Source organism: Anser anser (assembly GCF_964211835.1).
Source record: "Anser anser genome assembly, chromosome: W".
Classification (NCBI taxonomy): domain Eukaryota; kingdom Metazoa; phylum Chordata; class Aves; order Anseriformes; family Anatidae; genus Anser; species Anser anser.
In genome coordinates, this window is record NC_139731.1 from 14,105,111 (window position 1) to 14,120,689 (window position 15,579).

Genomic DNA, 15,579 nt, shown 5'->3' on the forward strand with positions numbered 1-15,579 from the left:
ATTTTTCTCCATCCCTCTAGCAGCACAGTGCAGGCCACAGTTTGCTTTCACTTGGAGGGGAGTCCAATACACCTGGAATCGGCTGCCCCAGGGGTGGAAACACAGCCCTAGCATTTGCCATGGACTGATCCAGTCTGCGCTGGAGCAGGGGGAAGCTCCTGAACACCTGCAGTACATCGATGGCATCATTGTGTGGGGTGACACAGCAGAGGAAGTTTTTGAGAAAGGGAAGAAAATAGTCCAAATCCTTCTGAAGGCCGGTTTTGCCATAAAACAAAATAAAGTCAAAGGACCTGCACAATAGATCCAGTTTTTAGGAATAAAATGGCAAGATGGACGTCGTCAAATCCCAATGGATGTGATCAACAAAATAACAGCTATGTCTCCACCAACTAGCAAAAAAGAAACAAACTTTCCTAGGTGTCGTGGGGTTTTGGAGAATGCATATTCCAAATTACAGTCTGATTGTAAACCCGCTCTACCAAGTAACCCGTAAGAAGAATGATTTCAAATGGGGCCCTGAGCAACGACAAGCCTTTGAACAAATTAAGCAGGAAATAGTTCATGCAGTAGCCCTCGGGCCAGTCCGAACAGGACCAGATGTAAAGAATGTGCTCTACACTGCAGCCGGGGAGAATGGTCCCACCTGGAGCCTCTGGCAGAAAGAGCCTGGGGAAACTTGAGGTCGACCCCTAGGCTTCTGGAGTCGGGGATACAGAGGATCTGAGGCCCCCTAAACCTCAACCGAAAAGGAGATATTGGCAGCATATGAAGGAGTTCGATCTGCTTTGGAAGTGGTTGGTACTGAAGCGCAGCTCCTCCTGGCACCCCGACTGCCGGTACTAGGCTGGATGTTCAAAGGAAGGGTCCCCTCTACGCATCATGCAACTGATGCTACATGGAGCAAGTGGGTTGCACTGATTACTCAGCGGGCTCGAATAGGAAACCCCAGTCGCCCAGGAATCTTGGAGGTGATTATGGACTGGCCAGAAGGCAAATACTTTGGGATATCATCAGAGGAGGGGTTGGCCCGTGCTGAAGAAGCCCCACTGTACAACAAGCTACCAGAAAATGAGAAGAAATATGCCCTGTTCACTGATCACAGAATCACAGAATCACAGAATCGAAAGGGTTGGAAGGGACCTCGAAAGATTATCGGGTCCAACCCCCCTGCCAAAGCAGGCTCCTTAGAGCAGGCTGCCCAGGTAGGCGTCCAGACGGGCCTTGAATATCTCCAGAGAGGGAGACTCCACAACCTCCCTGGGCAGCCTGTTCCAGTGCTCTGTCACCCTCACGGTGAAGAAGTTCTTTCGCATGCTGGTTCGGAACTTCCTGTGCTCCATCTTGTGGCCATTGCCCCTTGTCCTGTCCCCACAAACCACTGAGAAGAGGTTGGCCAAATCCCTCTGTCTCCCACACCTCAGGTATTTATACACATTGATGAGATCCCCTCTCAGTCTTCTCTTCTCCAGGCTGAACAGACCCAGGTCTCTCAGCCTTTCTTCATAGGGAAGATGCTCCAGGCCCCGTATCATCTTTGTGGCCCTCCGCTGGACTCTTTCCAGGAGATCCCTGTCTTTTTTGTACTGGGGAGCCCAGAACTGGACACAGTACTCCAGGTGAGGCCTGACCAGGGCAGAGTAGAGGGGGAGGATCACCTCCCTTGACCTTCTGGCCACGCTCCTTTTAATGCACGCCAGGATCCCATTGGCCCTCTTGGCCACCAGGGCACACTGCTGGCTCATGGCCAACCTGTCGTCCACCAGGACCCCCAGGTCCTTCTCCTCAGAGCTCCTCTCCAGCAGGTCATCCCCCAGCCTGTACTGATACGTCCGGTTGTTCCTTCCCAGGTGCAGGACTCTACACTTGCTCTTGTTAAACCTCATTTGGTTTCTTCCTGCTCAGCTCTCCAGGCGGTCCAGGTCTCGCTGAATGGCAGCACAGCCTTCTGGCGTGTCGGCCACTCCTCCCAGCTTTATATCATCAGCGTACTTGCTGAGGGCAGACACTATTCCCTCATCAAGGTCGGGGTCCCGGGGGGGAGTCCTTGAAGCAAAGACTGAAGCAAAGAAAGCATTCAGTATCTCCGCCTTCTCGGCGTCTCCCATTACCAGGACAACCCCCTCGTTCAGCAAGGGACCTACATTATCCCTAGTCTTCCTTTTACTGTTTACATACTTTAAAAACCCTTCTTATTATCCTTTATCTCTTTTGCAAGCCTCATCTCTAGGTGGGCTTTAGCCTTCCTCGTCACGTCCCTGCAGGCCCTGACAACACTTCTGTACTCCTCCCAAGAGGACAGGTCCTTTTTCCACATTTCATAGACCTTCCTCTTCCTTTTGATCTTATCGATGAGCTCCTTGCTCATCCACGCATGTTTCCTGCCCCCCTTCCCCAATTTCCTACTCTTAGGGATGCACCGATCCTGAGCTTGGAAGAAGTGCTGTTTAAATGTAGCCCAGCTTTCACAAGCACTCTTGCCTTCTAGCAACCTAGCCCAGGAGATACCCCCAGGCAGGTCCCGGAAGAGGTTAAAGTTGGCTCTTCGAAAGTCCAAGGTAGCAATCCTGCTTTTAGCCTTACTTCTTCCACCAAGTTCCATCTTGAACTCCACCATCTCATGGTCGCTGCATCCCAAGCTGCCCCCAACCTTGACATCCCTAACAAGCCCATCCCTGTTGGTAAGGACAAGGTCCAGAAGCACCCCCCGCCTCGTCGGCTCCTCCACCACCTGCGTCAGAAAATTGTCTTCAACGCATTGTAGGAACCGTTTGGACTGCGCGTGCCTGGCTGAGTTGCTTACCCAACAGATGTCTGGATAACTGAAGTCCCCCATGATGGGTCCTGTCGTATTGTGGGAAAGCATTGGAGATGGAAAGCTGCTGTATGGAGTCCTACACGACGAGTTGCAGAAGCTGCTGAGGGAGAAGGTGAATCGAGTCAGTTTGCAGAAGTGAAAGCCATTCAGCTGGCTTTAGATATTGCTGAACGAGAAAAGTGGCCAGTTCTCTATCTCTATACTGATTCATGGATGGTAGCAAATGCCCTGTGGGGGTGGTTACAGCAATGGAAGCAGAACAACTGGCAGCGCAGGGGCAAACCCATCTGGGCTGCTGCATTGTGGCAAGATATTGCTGCCCGGGTAGAGAACCTGGTTGTAAAGGTACGCCATGTAGGTGCTCATGTGCCCAAGAATCGGGCTACTGAAGAACATCAAAACAAGCAGCAGGTGGATCAGGCTGCTAAGATTGAAGTGGCTCAGGTGGACCTGGACTGGCAACATAAAGGTGAATTATTTATAGCCCGATGGGCCCATGACACCTCGGGCCATCAAGGTAGAGATGCAACATACAGATGGGCTCGTGATCGAGGGGTGGACCTGACCATGGACACTATAGCACAGGTTATTCATGATTGTGAAACATGTGCTGCAATCGAGCAAGCCAAGCAGTCAAAGCCTCTTTGGTATGGAGGACGATGGCTGAAATATAAATATGGAGAGGCCTGGCAGATTGATTACATCACACTCCCTCAAACCCGCAACGGCAAGCGCCACGTACTTACAATGGTGGAAGCAGCCACCGGATGGCTGGAATCATATCCTGTGCCCCATGCCACCGCCCGGAACACTATCCTGGGCCTTGAAAAGCAAGTCCTATGGCGACATGGCACCACAGAAAGAATTGAGTCGGACAATGGGACTCATTTCTGAAACAACCTTATAGACACTTGGGCCAAAGAACATGGTATTGAGTGGGTGTATCACATTCCCTATCATGCACCAGCCTCTGGGAAAGTTGAAAGATACAATGGACTGTTAAAGACTACACTGAAAGCAATGGGTGCTGGGACATTCAAAAATTGGGATACACATTTGGCAAAGGCCACCTGGTTAGTCAATACCAGGGGATCTGCCAACCGAGCTGGACCTGCCCAATCAAACCTGTTACGCACTGTAGAAGGGGATAAAGTCCCTGTAGCGCATGTAAGAAACATGCTGGGGAAGACAGTCTGGGCTACTCCTGCCTCAGTAAAAGGCAAACCCATTCGTGGGATTGCTTTTGCTCAGGGACCTGGATGCACTTGGTGGGTAATGCAAAAGAATGGGGAGGTCCGGTGTGTACCTCAAGGGGATTTGATACTGGGTGAGAATAGCCCATGAGTTGAATTGTATTATGTTAATTATTATATAATACTGTGTGTCATCACTACCATGATTGCTATATACCATAGATGAAAATGGTGATTAATTAGAATGTATTGGAAAGAGTGTAACCTGAGCATGACATAAATGGTATGGAATAAGGGGTGGATATCTGTCCTGGTTCCAGCTAGGATAGAGTTAATTTTCCTCCTAGTAGCTGGTAGGGTGCTGTGTTTTGGATTAGGATGAGAAGAGCGCTGATAACATGCTGATGTTTTAATTGTTGCAGAGCAGTGTTTACACCAGGCCAAGGACTTTTCAGCTTCTCGCTCTGTCCTGCCAGCGGGCAGGCTGGGGGTGCAGCAGGAGCTGGGAGGGGACAGACCCAGGACAGCTGACCCAAACTGGCCAAAGGGGTATTCCATACCATCTGACGTCATGCTGAACAATATATAGGGGTGGCTAGCCGGGGTGGGGGCCAGCTGCTTGGGGATAGGCTGGGCATCGGTCAGCCTATGGTGAGCATTTGCATTGTGCATCACTTGTTCTGTACACATTATTAGTAGTAGTACTATTATCGTTATTATTATTATTGTTATTATTATTTTCCTGTCCTAATAAACTGTCTCTGTCTCAACCCACAGGCTTCATTTTCCTGTTTCTCTCCCCCATCCCAGAGAGGGAGGGGGGAGGGTGAGCGAATGGCTGTGTGGTGTTTAGCTGCCAGCCGGGTTAAACCACAACAATTTCATAGATGAAGTGGCTGAGATTTGTAGAAACAGTAATATGTTCAGAAGACCCAGCCTCCAAAAAGCCAGCATCTCCTCCAACTGACAGTTCTGATGATCTTGCTCCTGCCTCTACTTCCTCCATTCTCTATACACAGTCTTTTTGTATTTAAATCACATTTATTTCTTAAATCTCTGCATGCCTCCCCTGCTATTGGTTTACCTTCTGTGAGAAAAGCTGGATTACTGTCTTCTGGACCCAGCTATGCTTTGTGTGCAGCTGCCAGCGTTGAGCAGAGCAGGCTATTAAGCAATCAGTGATGGAAGTCCGAAAGTGTACCCAGAGTGGTAACAGATAGCGGGATATGCCTGGAGGTCTGTGACCACCACACCTCGCCATCAGCACTTGGAGGCAAGGCCCAGATGGCTTCTGCACCTTTCCAGCAGTGTTATAATGGCAGGAAGATGTGCTTCAGAGACCAAGGAGCTGCACTGACAACCCTCAACTTAGCACAGCATCATCAGCCTTTGAAGGTGGAGCAGAAGAGGAAGGTGGAGGCCTCTACGTAGTGCTCAGCAAGGCCTGACAAGGAGTGGCTGCATCCTTTCTAGAGCACGACATGGCTTGGCCAGCAGTTCTCAGGTCAGTGCTGAACCACCCTTTGGTGCTCAGCACTCCTCCCCCTCGACTTACCTATATATTGTTTAGCATGACGTCAGATGGTATGGAATACCCCTTTGGCCAGTTTGGGTCAGCTGTCCTGGGTCTGTCCCTTCCCAGCTCCTGCTGCACCCCCAGCCTGCCCACTGGCAGGACAGAGCGAGAAGCCGAAAAGTCCTTGGCTTAGTGTAAGCACTGCTCTGCAGCAATTAAAACATCAGTGTGTTATCAACATTCTTCTCATCCTAAATCCCAAACACAGCATCCTACCAGCTACTAGGAGGAAAATTAACTCTATCCTAGCTGAAAACAGGACACTCATGAAAAGCCGTTCTTCTCTGCTTTGTGTTACCTTGACTGGCCTGAGGCATCCCCAGGTAATGAGGTGTCTGGCCCTCACCTTCTACAGATAACCAGTAAGCACCTCAAGAAAGAGCTGACTGAATAAATAACCCATGTTTCCCCCTTTAGCAGCAGATGGTGTCAGGATGGAGCAGGTAAAGAATTTTGACATTTCGACATTCTAGACGCTGAAGCGTCTAGATTCACAGTGCTCCTTGCTTCCCTCCCAGCCTTGTGCTACTGTGACACTTTTCCATTTTCCATTGCTGGGTGATGCTGTGTTTGCTGTTGTGTGTATAGGACTGAGAAAGCTTCAGCACTCTGTGGGCTTGTGCTATTGCAAGTGATAAATAAGAAGAACTAACCTATTTGGCTAAAAGTGTCTGGGTACAGACTGCCTATCCCTACTTCTGGAAATCTCTCCTTGCAAAGGGGTGTGATGGCTTTACAAAGAGCTGATCAAAGCCAGCAGAATCTGAAACTACTCTGGTTGCTGGATTTTACACCACAGTGTAGATCTCAACCTACCATACCCTAAACAGAAGAGGGAGGATCCTTCTGCAGTCTTCCAGAATCAGGGAGGAAGAGCCAAGAGATGGTACAGCCAGGGAGAATGGGTTGGGAAATGAGCAATCCCTATGCTGGTAGTGCCACTGCCTAACCTCCCTGCATCCCTGAGACAGGAGGATGTCCCAAGGGAGAGACTGGTGTCTAGAGCACAAACAAAAATCATGCATATTCCTAGGGAAGCTGTTAGAATGGCTCCCGGCAGGAGCTGGCAGCATGCCCCATTTGATATTGGACCTCAGAGCCTTGTTCTGGGGACAGGCTGTAGGTGCAGGCAGAGATGCTGCAGCATCTGTGACAGTGAATCACAGTCCACCCAGATAGCCTGCGCTGCCACTGAAACCAAATAGCTGGGCAGCGCTGCGTGTTGCAGCCAGAGCTGCAGAGGGACAGCTGGGAGTGTGTGAGCTCCCTTGATATTTTGCTGTGAAATGTCAGTGTGCCTCTGCAATCCTTGTCCTCCCACAGCAGCATCTGCACCAACGTGAAGCACGTGTTCCTTGGCAGGGCTTGTCAGCAGATGGGTGCTGGTGCTCCAAGCAGCCATTTTCTAGAAGCAGCAGTGGCCCCATGCTTCAGCAGTGAAGTGTTCGTTTGTCACGGTCTGGATCCTCAAAATGATGCCTTTCAAGCTGTTGCATTGTGGCAACACTCAAAATACAGCAAAGCCTTACAGAGAGGTGCAATCTAAGTGTTACAACCAGCTACGAGGGTAGTAATGAGGGAAGGGGAGGTCTGAATGAGCGAGAAGGCACTGGGAGACCAGGGCTGGCTTTTTTCCACAGTGCTGGGGGAGAGACAGGATAAATAGGGACTCCCACTGCTACAAGTACCATCAATGGTGCACAAGGTTCAAAACAGGGTGCGAACACTGCCCGAGCTGTTGAACAACACTTTCAGTATGTGTGTGCTAGGCACAGAGCCAGGATCTGCTGTTGCTGATGGTGGTTCTTGTACGATGAGGTCATGGGAATCCGTGAGGTACAAGATCTCCCAGGAACCGGACTGAGAACGGACTCATGCCTTTCAGTCACTGCAGGGCTGTGGGACAGGAGCCAGAGGCTTGTAAGAGGAGTTGCTGAAAGGGCAGTGAAGGGTGATATAAGCATTAGGAGACTATAAGTGGGGGGAATTTAGGGTCTCACGACAAGCCACTGGATGTGGTCCAGGTGACCTCTCTACTTCAGAACCTAATCCTGGGTGAAGCATCCCAGCAGAAGCAGATGTGAGGGTGTGTGTGCCCCTCATGTAGGTCTCTGGTAGAGTCTAGCCTGACCCACAAGGCTTGTCAGCTCACTAACACTAGTGTTAGTATTAACTTTTACATCATTGGGTTTTTACTGTAAAGACCAGGTCCATTACCATCTTTCTATTTTTTTTCTGCCAACACTTCTTGTCTCTGTAAGAATCAGTATTACGCGTGGGAGGAAAGTACTTCTTTTGATCAGCTTTATTTTAGCATTTTTAATTGCTATTCTTATGCTGTGAAGCTGGAAGAACTGAAGCTCCTGATCATCGTTCTGTAGAGCTTTCTCATTGCTTACACTGTTGCTCTGACTTTACTTATCCTATGTTTCTCAATTTCTTTTCTGGGCTCCCATGTGCCTGTGCGGCTCTGGTCCAAATCCATTATCAACCCATAGTCACACACACTGGGTTAATTTAGATAAAGACTTAGATACCATAAAAGTCACTTTTTGGAGTCTGAAGGTCACTGGTGGCAGCAGACCCAGGGCCCTGGTGTCCAGAGATCACAGTATGTGGTGACAGGGTGCTGTGAGCACTGGGGATGCCTGGATGGGATATGTGATGTGGATTGCTGACCAAGGATATTTGAACTGGGGTTTTCAGAGCTAGGGATTGATATATGAGAGCCCTAATTCCCCTCAACATCACCCTGGGTCAAAGTTTTTTTCTGGTTTCTCCATCTCCTTGGTGCCTTAGCTGCCCCCCCCCCCCCCCCCCCCCCCACTTCTCTGCATTGGTTTCTCTGAAATGCAGAAATGCTTGCAGGTTGGTCCTCTGGGGCAGTTGGGGAAGGGGGAATGAATATGTTCCCTGCTCTCTCATGTCACGTACAGGTGAACGTGCTTCCTCTAGTGTTATAACAACCTGCTATTTACTGAACACCGAAGGAGTCAGGCTCTTAGTGTCCTGGTTGAATGGCTCCAGGGACTGTGAGCTGTTGCAGCAGTATTGTTGCAAAATACAGTAAATAATTAGATAAGCAGATAAGTGTCACACATAGAGTGACAGAGCAGTAGGGGACTGTGAACTAAGCACCCAGAACCATAAGAGGAACCAGCCTGAGATGAGGCTTAGCCATCAGCAAAAGGTTAGCAGAAGGCAGTGTGCTGCATGGCACCTATTTAACCATCAGCAGTTGCTCCTCATGGCCTCTCTGATGGAATCATCTACTCCTTCTCACATGAGAGGCCCTTGTGTGCTTAAGTAGTTGCATACTTTGGCTCTCTCCCTGTGCACCATTAAAAGAATTCAGGACCTCATGGATTTTGGAGAAGAATGGTTATTGCTGCTTTCCTGTTCCAGTCTGTTCCTGCTTTCCAGTTTGTGCCCGGACCTCTGTCTCTCTAGTGATGCAGTGCAATGAAGGGTCTTGTTTGTAAAGGAAAGTTGAGGATACCTAAAGGCATGTAAAGATATCGAATCCAATGTGAGAAGATGGATTGCTCTCATCAAAGTTCAGCTCCTCATTTCAGATCCTGTGCTGTCTGCCTGTTTTCCTGTGAGTCTGCAATGCCATCAGCAGTAAGGTCTTCATTTGACCCAAAGCCTGTGATGTCCTTTGACCACTTGAGTGAAATCATTTACCCTAGGTAAGTTTGAGAGGGGTCATCTGGAAGCACAAGCAGTGTTCCTGGAGTCCAGGGAGAGAGGGACATGTTTGTCTTCCATTGTAATGCTTTCCCTGAAGAAAGATTGGTCAGGTACTTGTACTGACAAGGACCACTCTGTTTAGGTCATGAAGTCTTCAGTCAAACCAAGGATGCTTTAAATATTCACTGCCTTTCTTGAGAAGTGACTTTCTTTGTGTTTTTGTCTCTCTCTAGGTATCTGAATTCCCCCATGAGAAGTGTCCTACCAGCCTCTCATGCACAGCTCTACCTGTCCATGGGTAGCACCAACTTAATTGATGTCCTGAAGAGCATTCCTCACCATGGATAGTCCACCAAAGCTGACTGGCGAAACGCTGATTGTCCATCACATTCCCCTGGTGCATTGCCAAGTCCCAGATAGACAGTGCTACTCCGTGAACAAAAGGACCAACCCCTTCTGTCAGCCAGATCTCAGCATTACACGGACCTCTGCCCTTCCAGAGAGAGACCTCTCACAGACTGACTCCTTGGTGTACAGCAGCTTTTTCCGGACCTCCAAAAGTTCAGCAGAGGCCTCAGACAACAAAGAAGGAAAAGCGAGGGACTTGACTGTCCCTAGTGCCAGCAAGCGACACAACCCTTTCTTACTGAACGAGGCTGAAGACCTCAGCCTCTTTGGGGATGACTTGGGTCCAAAATCTTTCCATCTTCACAACTCCCTTGTGGCTGGCAAACCTCCCTTTCATCTGCATGAGCTAGCCTTGCCTCCTTTCCACCTCCACGACTCCAACCACATTGTGAAATCCTGGAACATGGCCAGCCAGTCCGGTGTGGTAGATGGGCAAGAGGACAAAATCAGCAGTGATGATATCCAGAAGAGGAACAATGCGAAACGGTGCCACCAGGCCACAGAACGCATGGAGCTGGATGAATGCAGCTGCCATTGCGGCAGCTCCTCCAGCTTCTCCTTTGATGGTGGCAACCAGGAGTGGAACCAAAACACAGGTGAATCACTGAGGAATCAGGATGCCCTGCACAGCCGGACATGCAGCTGTTCCAGCTCCGAGCTCCATCACTGTCACTGTTACAGTTCGTCAAGTCAGTCTGAAGTGATTGACCAGCAGATGGGCTACATCAGTGACTCTTCCTGCAACAGCTCTGATGGGGTGCTGGTGAACTTCAGTGCTCTCTACAACAAAATGAATGGCCATTCTCAATCTAACCTGAATTCAGCTAACCTGTCCTGTGACTCTTCCTTCTGCAGCCACTCAGACATGGGAGCTTTTTACCTGGATTTGCATTCATCACCCACAGAATCCAAGATATTATGTGAGTCGCATCACCCAGAGAGTTCAGGGAAGGCATATGAGTGTCACCACTCCTCCTCCCCTGTCCTTGATGCTAACTGCAACTCCTACCACCTCCACTGTGAGCCTTGCACTTCAGAGAGCTCAGGCCTCACTGCCTGCTTCCAGAGCCGAACACGGCTCGTTGTGGCTACTCAGAATTATTATAAGTTAGTCACGTGTGACTTGTCTTCCCAGTCATCCCCCAGCCCAGCAGGATCTTCCATAACTAGCTGCTCGGAAGACCTCACCAAAGGTAGCCCAGCCCAGCCCACTGAATACTATCTTTTTAGAAGGCCTGACCTGAGACAAGAAGAAAGCAATGTGGAGTGCAGTGAAGAGGAGACAAAGGGAGAAACCACACAGAACATGACTGAGGGTCAGGTCTATGTGAACGTGTCACCACCTAACCTCAACACAAGCCGGCAGCGCTCCAGGAGCTATGATCAGAAACTGGACAGGAGTCCTAGCAGCAGGCTGGGCTTTCTGGAGCTCATAGTGAGCTGTCCAGTCAAGTTGAGTGAAAGTCCAGCGATGCCCATTCAGAGTTCCCCCCCGAAGCGAGTGACATCTTTTGCTGAACTTGCTAAAGGCAGGAAAAGGAATGGCACCTCCCCACTGCTCCGGTCCAGTGGCGATTCCTCCTTGGAGTTCTCCCCTATCCCTGAGACACAGCAGGACTGTCCAACCTTCCTTGAAGAAAGAGCTCGCCACAGCCAGAGTCTTCCACCCATGCCCTTCGTCCATGGCCTGAACTGGAGCTTTGAGGGCTTCTGTTTGAATCACCCTTTTGGGGACAGACAGGCTTTGTGTTCCACCAAAGACTTGGTCTCCACTGAGACCGCCCCCAGTGGGCATGAGGCAAGTGAGCAAGCCTCTCTCTCCCTGCTGACGGAGGCAGATGCCAACTTCTCAGGTAGCTCTGCCAGTGGCCACGGACAAAGAGATGTTAGAGCCCGAGCAGACGGTAAGGAGTCAAACTAGGCAGAGTAGAGAAGTAACAAGAAAAGCTTTTTGGAATTAGAGGGGAGCAGCAGAGGAACGTGCATGGCAATGAGACACCAGAGCCTGCACAGTTTCCTGGTCTACTGGTCTCTGGGACAAAGCCCTGCTGTGCTTATTTCAGACCCAGATCAGTGCAAGTGGCTTGTCCTTCTATTTCTTTAGAAAACTGAGGTTTTGTGCAAACCTCCCATATCATGTAAGGGAGGATAAGCACTTAGGGTCTGTGCAGCTTTGAGTATTGTCTCATTCTGACTCCCTTTCAGGGCACTGTACTCCCCCAGCCCGTGACCTGCCCTTAGCTCCCAAGACATTTACAGATGCTCCATAGAGCCATGTTCCCAGCAGACAAAGGGAAGGGAACCATTGGGTAGTTTTTAGACTTTCTTTTTTTGGATCTATATGGGGCAGAGGTGGGGAGGGAAGTGGCATAGCCAACAGTCCCCTTTTGATGCAGGGCTCACAGAGATCTGTCTCTGCCAACACTTACAGTATGAGCCCTACAGAGATTAGAGGAGCTCTGTGTGTTTGCTGTAATATCCTGTCCGTTTCTTCCACAGTGCATAGGCCTGCAGCAGAGGTTCCTCTGGAGGAGCGCATGGACATTACCAGGGTAATTGTCCCAGCTGCCTTTGTGGGAAAGCCTGTAGCACCTGAATTGCTTTCCACACTAACATTGGCATTACATGTCTCCAACTAAGAGCAACATGCAAGCCTAGAGGGTCTGATAAGGGACCAGAGGGAAAGCAACCTCTGCTAAAGGCTAGCTATAGGGAAAGAGGGCTGGCATATCCCATGGGGAGCAGGTAACACTGGGGGGGGGTGTCTGTTTGCGACAGGTCCTACAGTCCCTCAGCATCTTTGTCCCAGAATTTGCTGTGGGCTGGAGGAGTGGCAGGGATGCAAGCCAGGACCTGCCAGGCCATGCTGGGGTGCTGTGTGGGTGGCAATCAAGGAACCTGGTCAGCCTGGACAGGCATGTTGTGCCTTTCAGCTGTGTCCCTTGAGATGTGGCCCCATCAGGAGCAGCAGGCATACACGCAGAGGAGATCAGGAGGTGGTGCACACCCTTAGGAAATTCTTGTCCATCATTTGCTGGGGCAGACTAACTTTTTCCAGGGTTGGAAGCTTCTAACTCTGCTGTGGGCCTGATTTCACTGAGAACACTTGGGGCTGGTACAGGGAGAGGGAGGAAGGGAGCTGCGTGCTTGGGGGGGAACAGGTACAGGAGTTACATGTCCTTACCCTGCCAGCTCATGTGTGTAACTGGTTCAGACTTGAACCGCTCTGCTTTTGTCACTGGTATATAGCTCATCCTCTTCCTCCCACAGCTGACAGCATGTTCCCTTTTGCCTGTGATCCACCAAGCTCACGACGATCGTCCCTTTGCCCATCCTCATGCTGTCCCCCTTTCTCTCCCAAAAGGTGGCGGCACAGACAGCAAGCCTGTGGTGCGCTACAGAAAGGACCAGCGTCCCACGACTCTGCCCATCCAGCCCTTTGTTTTCCAGCACCATTTCAGCAAGCCGCCCAAGGCCCGTGCTCTGCACAGCCATTTTTCCTCCAGCTTTTCTCAGCTCTACAGCTTGTCCAGCAACCGGCCTGCCAGCCAGCAGATCTCCTCCAATTCCCAGACCTCTGCTACCTTGGCAGAGCAAGCGGCGGCATCAGGGAGCCAAGCCCACAACACGCTGCTGACCCAGCGCTCAGCGGATGGAGCTGCCTCCCTCAACGATGGCTGCATCAAGAAGACAGCCCCTGAAACAACCCGGCCATCCCCCCTGGGCAGTTATTCTCCCGTGCGATGCAATGTGCCTTTCTTTCAGAGCATGGACTCCTCTTCCTCACCCACCGTGGAGAGAGCTGGAGAGAGCCAGCCTCCCAGGAGCAGGTCCTGCCCCATCTCTGCCAACCTGCTTCCTACCAGGTCTTCCCCTGCTGTCAGTGCCATGCAACCCTCCCAAGTCACCAAAGCTGATGCCCTAAGGCAAAAGGAGAACCCCAAGCTGGTTCCCAAGAAGGAGGCACCATTGGAGCCAAGCCCACTGCTCTCCAAGTACCGACTTCACAGTGGGTCTCTCCTGCCCCTTTCACTGGGTGGTGTGCCCATGAGCCAAGGTGGAGCCCATGCAGATCCCCACTGGAGGAGTGGCAGTGAGACGAGCAGCTCTGGTCCCCTGAGCAGCATGGGAGTACGGCCCCTCAATGGTAGGTACCTATCCACCAGGACGTGCTGGTGGGGAACATCTCCAGCTCCCTGTCTGTGGCTGCCCTCTATAGCACCACTCTTCCCACAGCAACAACCTGAGCCAAAATTGCATCTGGGTGCTGCAGCATCCAGCAACCCTTGTGATCACTGCCTGCAAAACGAAGTCATGTGCTAAGAGCATGTCCCTCCAGTCCTGACTCCTACACAGTGTCTCCTGGGAGGGATGCTGATCTTACAGCTCCCCGTGCTGTCACCCTGAACCTTCTCCTCCTGTGCCTGCAGCCACCAGGCCACTTGGGCTCCTGCCCTGCTGTGCCAGGCTATGGCCTCCACCTCCCCCTGTGTATATGTGCTAACGTCCTGAAATGCTGCTGAACTTAACTAACTTGCTGTCTCTCTTTCTCTGTTCTTCCTCCTTCTCATCCTTCTCTCCCCATTTGCCCTCCATGTCCTCCTGTCTGCTCGCATCCTCTCATCCGGTGCACGCTGCCTGCGGAGTTGTAGCAAACCACCTCTCCCCTCAAGTGCTGAAGTGGCGAGAGTACAGGCAGAGGAACCCCCTGGGCCTGGACCGCGTTTCAGGGCTGCCTGGTTTAGCCAGCAGCCTAGACAGGAGGCAGCAGAAACCCCGTCTGAACCAGGGGAACCCCATCTTTGAGTTCCCCGGCACCCTCAACACCAACAATTTCCACTGCAAGCTGAACGGTGTGCACCACCCTTCTGCTGGGGGGTCTGGGGGTGATCTTGGGGCTCAGGTAGAATGTCCCAGCTACGCTTGGCCTCATCACTGCTCTGCCGGCTCTGAGCAGGAGGGTCGATGCATCTGCTCACAGTGGGGCTGAGGGGTGCAAGAGGAAGGTGAAAATTGCCTTACTGGTTGGTACAACATGTGGAGCCTCCTTTCTTCTCCATGAGCTGAGAACAGTCAGGTCTGGCTCTGGGCCAGATTGAAGGGCCAGCTCAAACCTCAGCAAATGCTCCAGGCCTGTGTCCAGCTTGTAGTTCATGTCTTACACAGAGGTTGTGCCCCTTGGAGACCTCATGTCTGTGTTCCAGTGGCTGCCCATCTGCCCCAGCATCTCTCAGCATGCTAGATGTTGGGCTGTAGCTCAAGACTCCTGGAGAAGTCGCCCCTTGGAAACAGAGCCCATCCCAGGGGCCAGGCAGAAGGCATGTTGTTTATTGCCTATTAATGCCTGTGAGTGACAAGTAGGGATTCTCGGTCTGCTGTTCTTCTGACCCACTTGCATCCCTGCTGGATCTACCTGCACAGCAGCCCTGAGAATCTGCTGCAGTGAGTTTTTCTTTAGCACCAGCCCATGCAGGTGAACCTCCCACAGCATCTTCCAGTGCCCATGGGTCCTCAGCCAAGCTAGAGCTGGATGTTGGGTGAGCTGCAGGGTTGAACATGTTGCAAACCATTGCTGGTAGAGTAGCAAGCCTATAGCCTTGCTGTCCCAGTCTTGGACAGAGAGATGGGAAGACTCCTGCTGGTGCAGTCTGTTTCTGGGAAAAACAATGTGGGAGAGGCTTTGGGGCTGACCCTTCTCCCTCCTGTCTTGGCCCTGCAGGACAGTCTATGAGGCAACTCCAGCTTACCTACACTGACTTCTTCCCTGACTACTTCTCACTAGCTGAGAAGCCCCCAGCTGAATTCTGCCTCTCCCCGGATGGCAACACAGAGTCCATCTCTATCGACTTACTGCAGAAGAAGGGTGAGCCTGTGTGTCTCTTGTGGCAGTG

General features: G+C 51.2%; 1 protein-coding gene across 1 annotated transcript in view; it reads left to right on the plus strand.

The window, feature by feature from the left end:
- Positions 1-15,579, plus strand: part of LOC310888781 (AP-4 complex accessory subunit RUSC2-like) — a 46,774-nt gene that overhangs the window by 20,812 nt on the left and 10,383 nt on the right. Inside the window, exons 3-5 of the mRNA XM_083815862.1 lie at positions 9,514-11,592; positions 13,053-13,835; positions 15,408-15,551. Coding sequence (XP_083671988.1) covers positions 9,621-11,592; positions 13,053-13,835; positions 15,408-15,551 — 2,899 coding nt within the window. The 5' untranslated portion in view covers positions 9,514-9,620. The remainder of the gene's footprint in view (positions 1-9,513; positions 11,593-13,052; positions 13,836-15,407; positions 15,552-15,579) is intronic.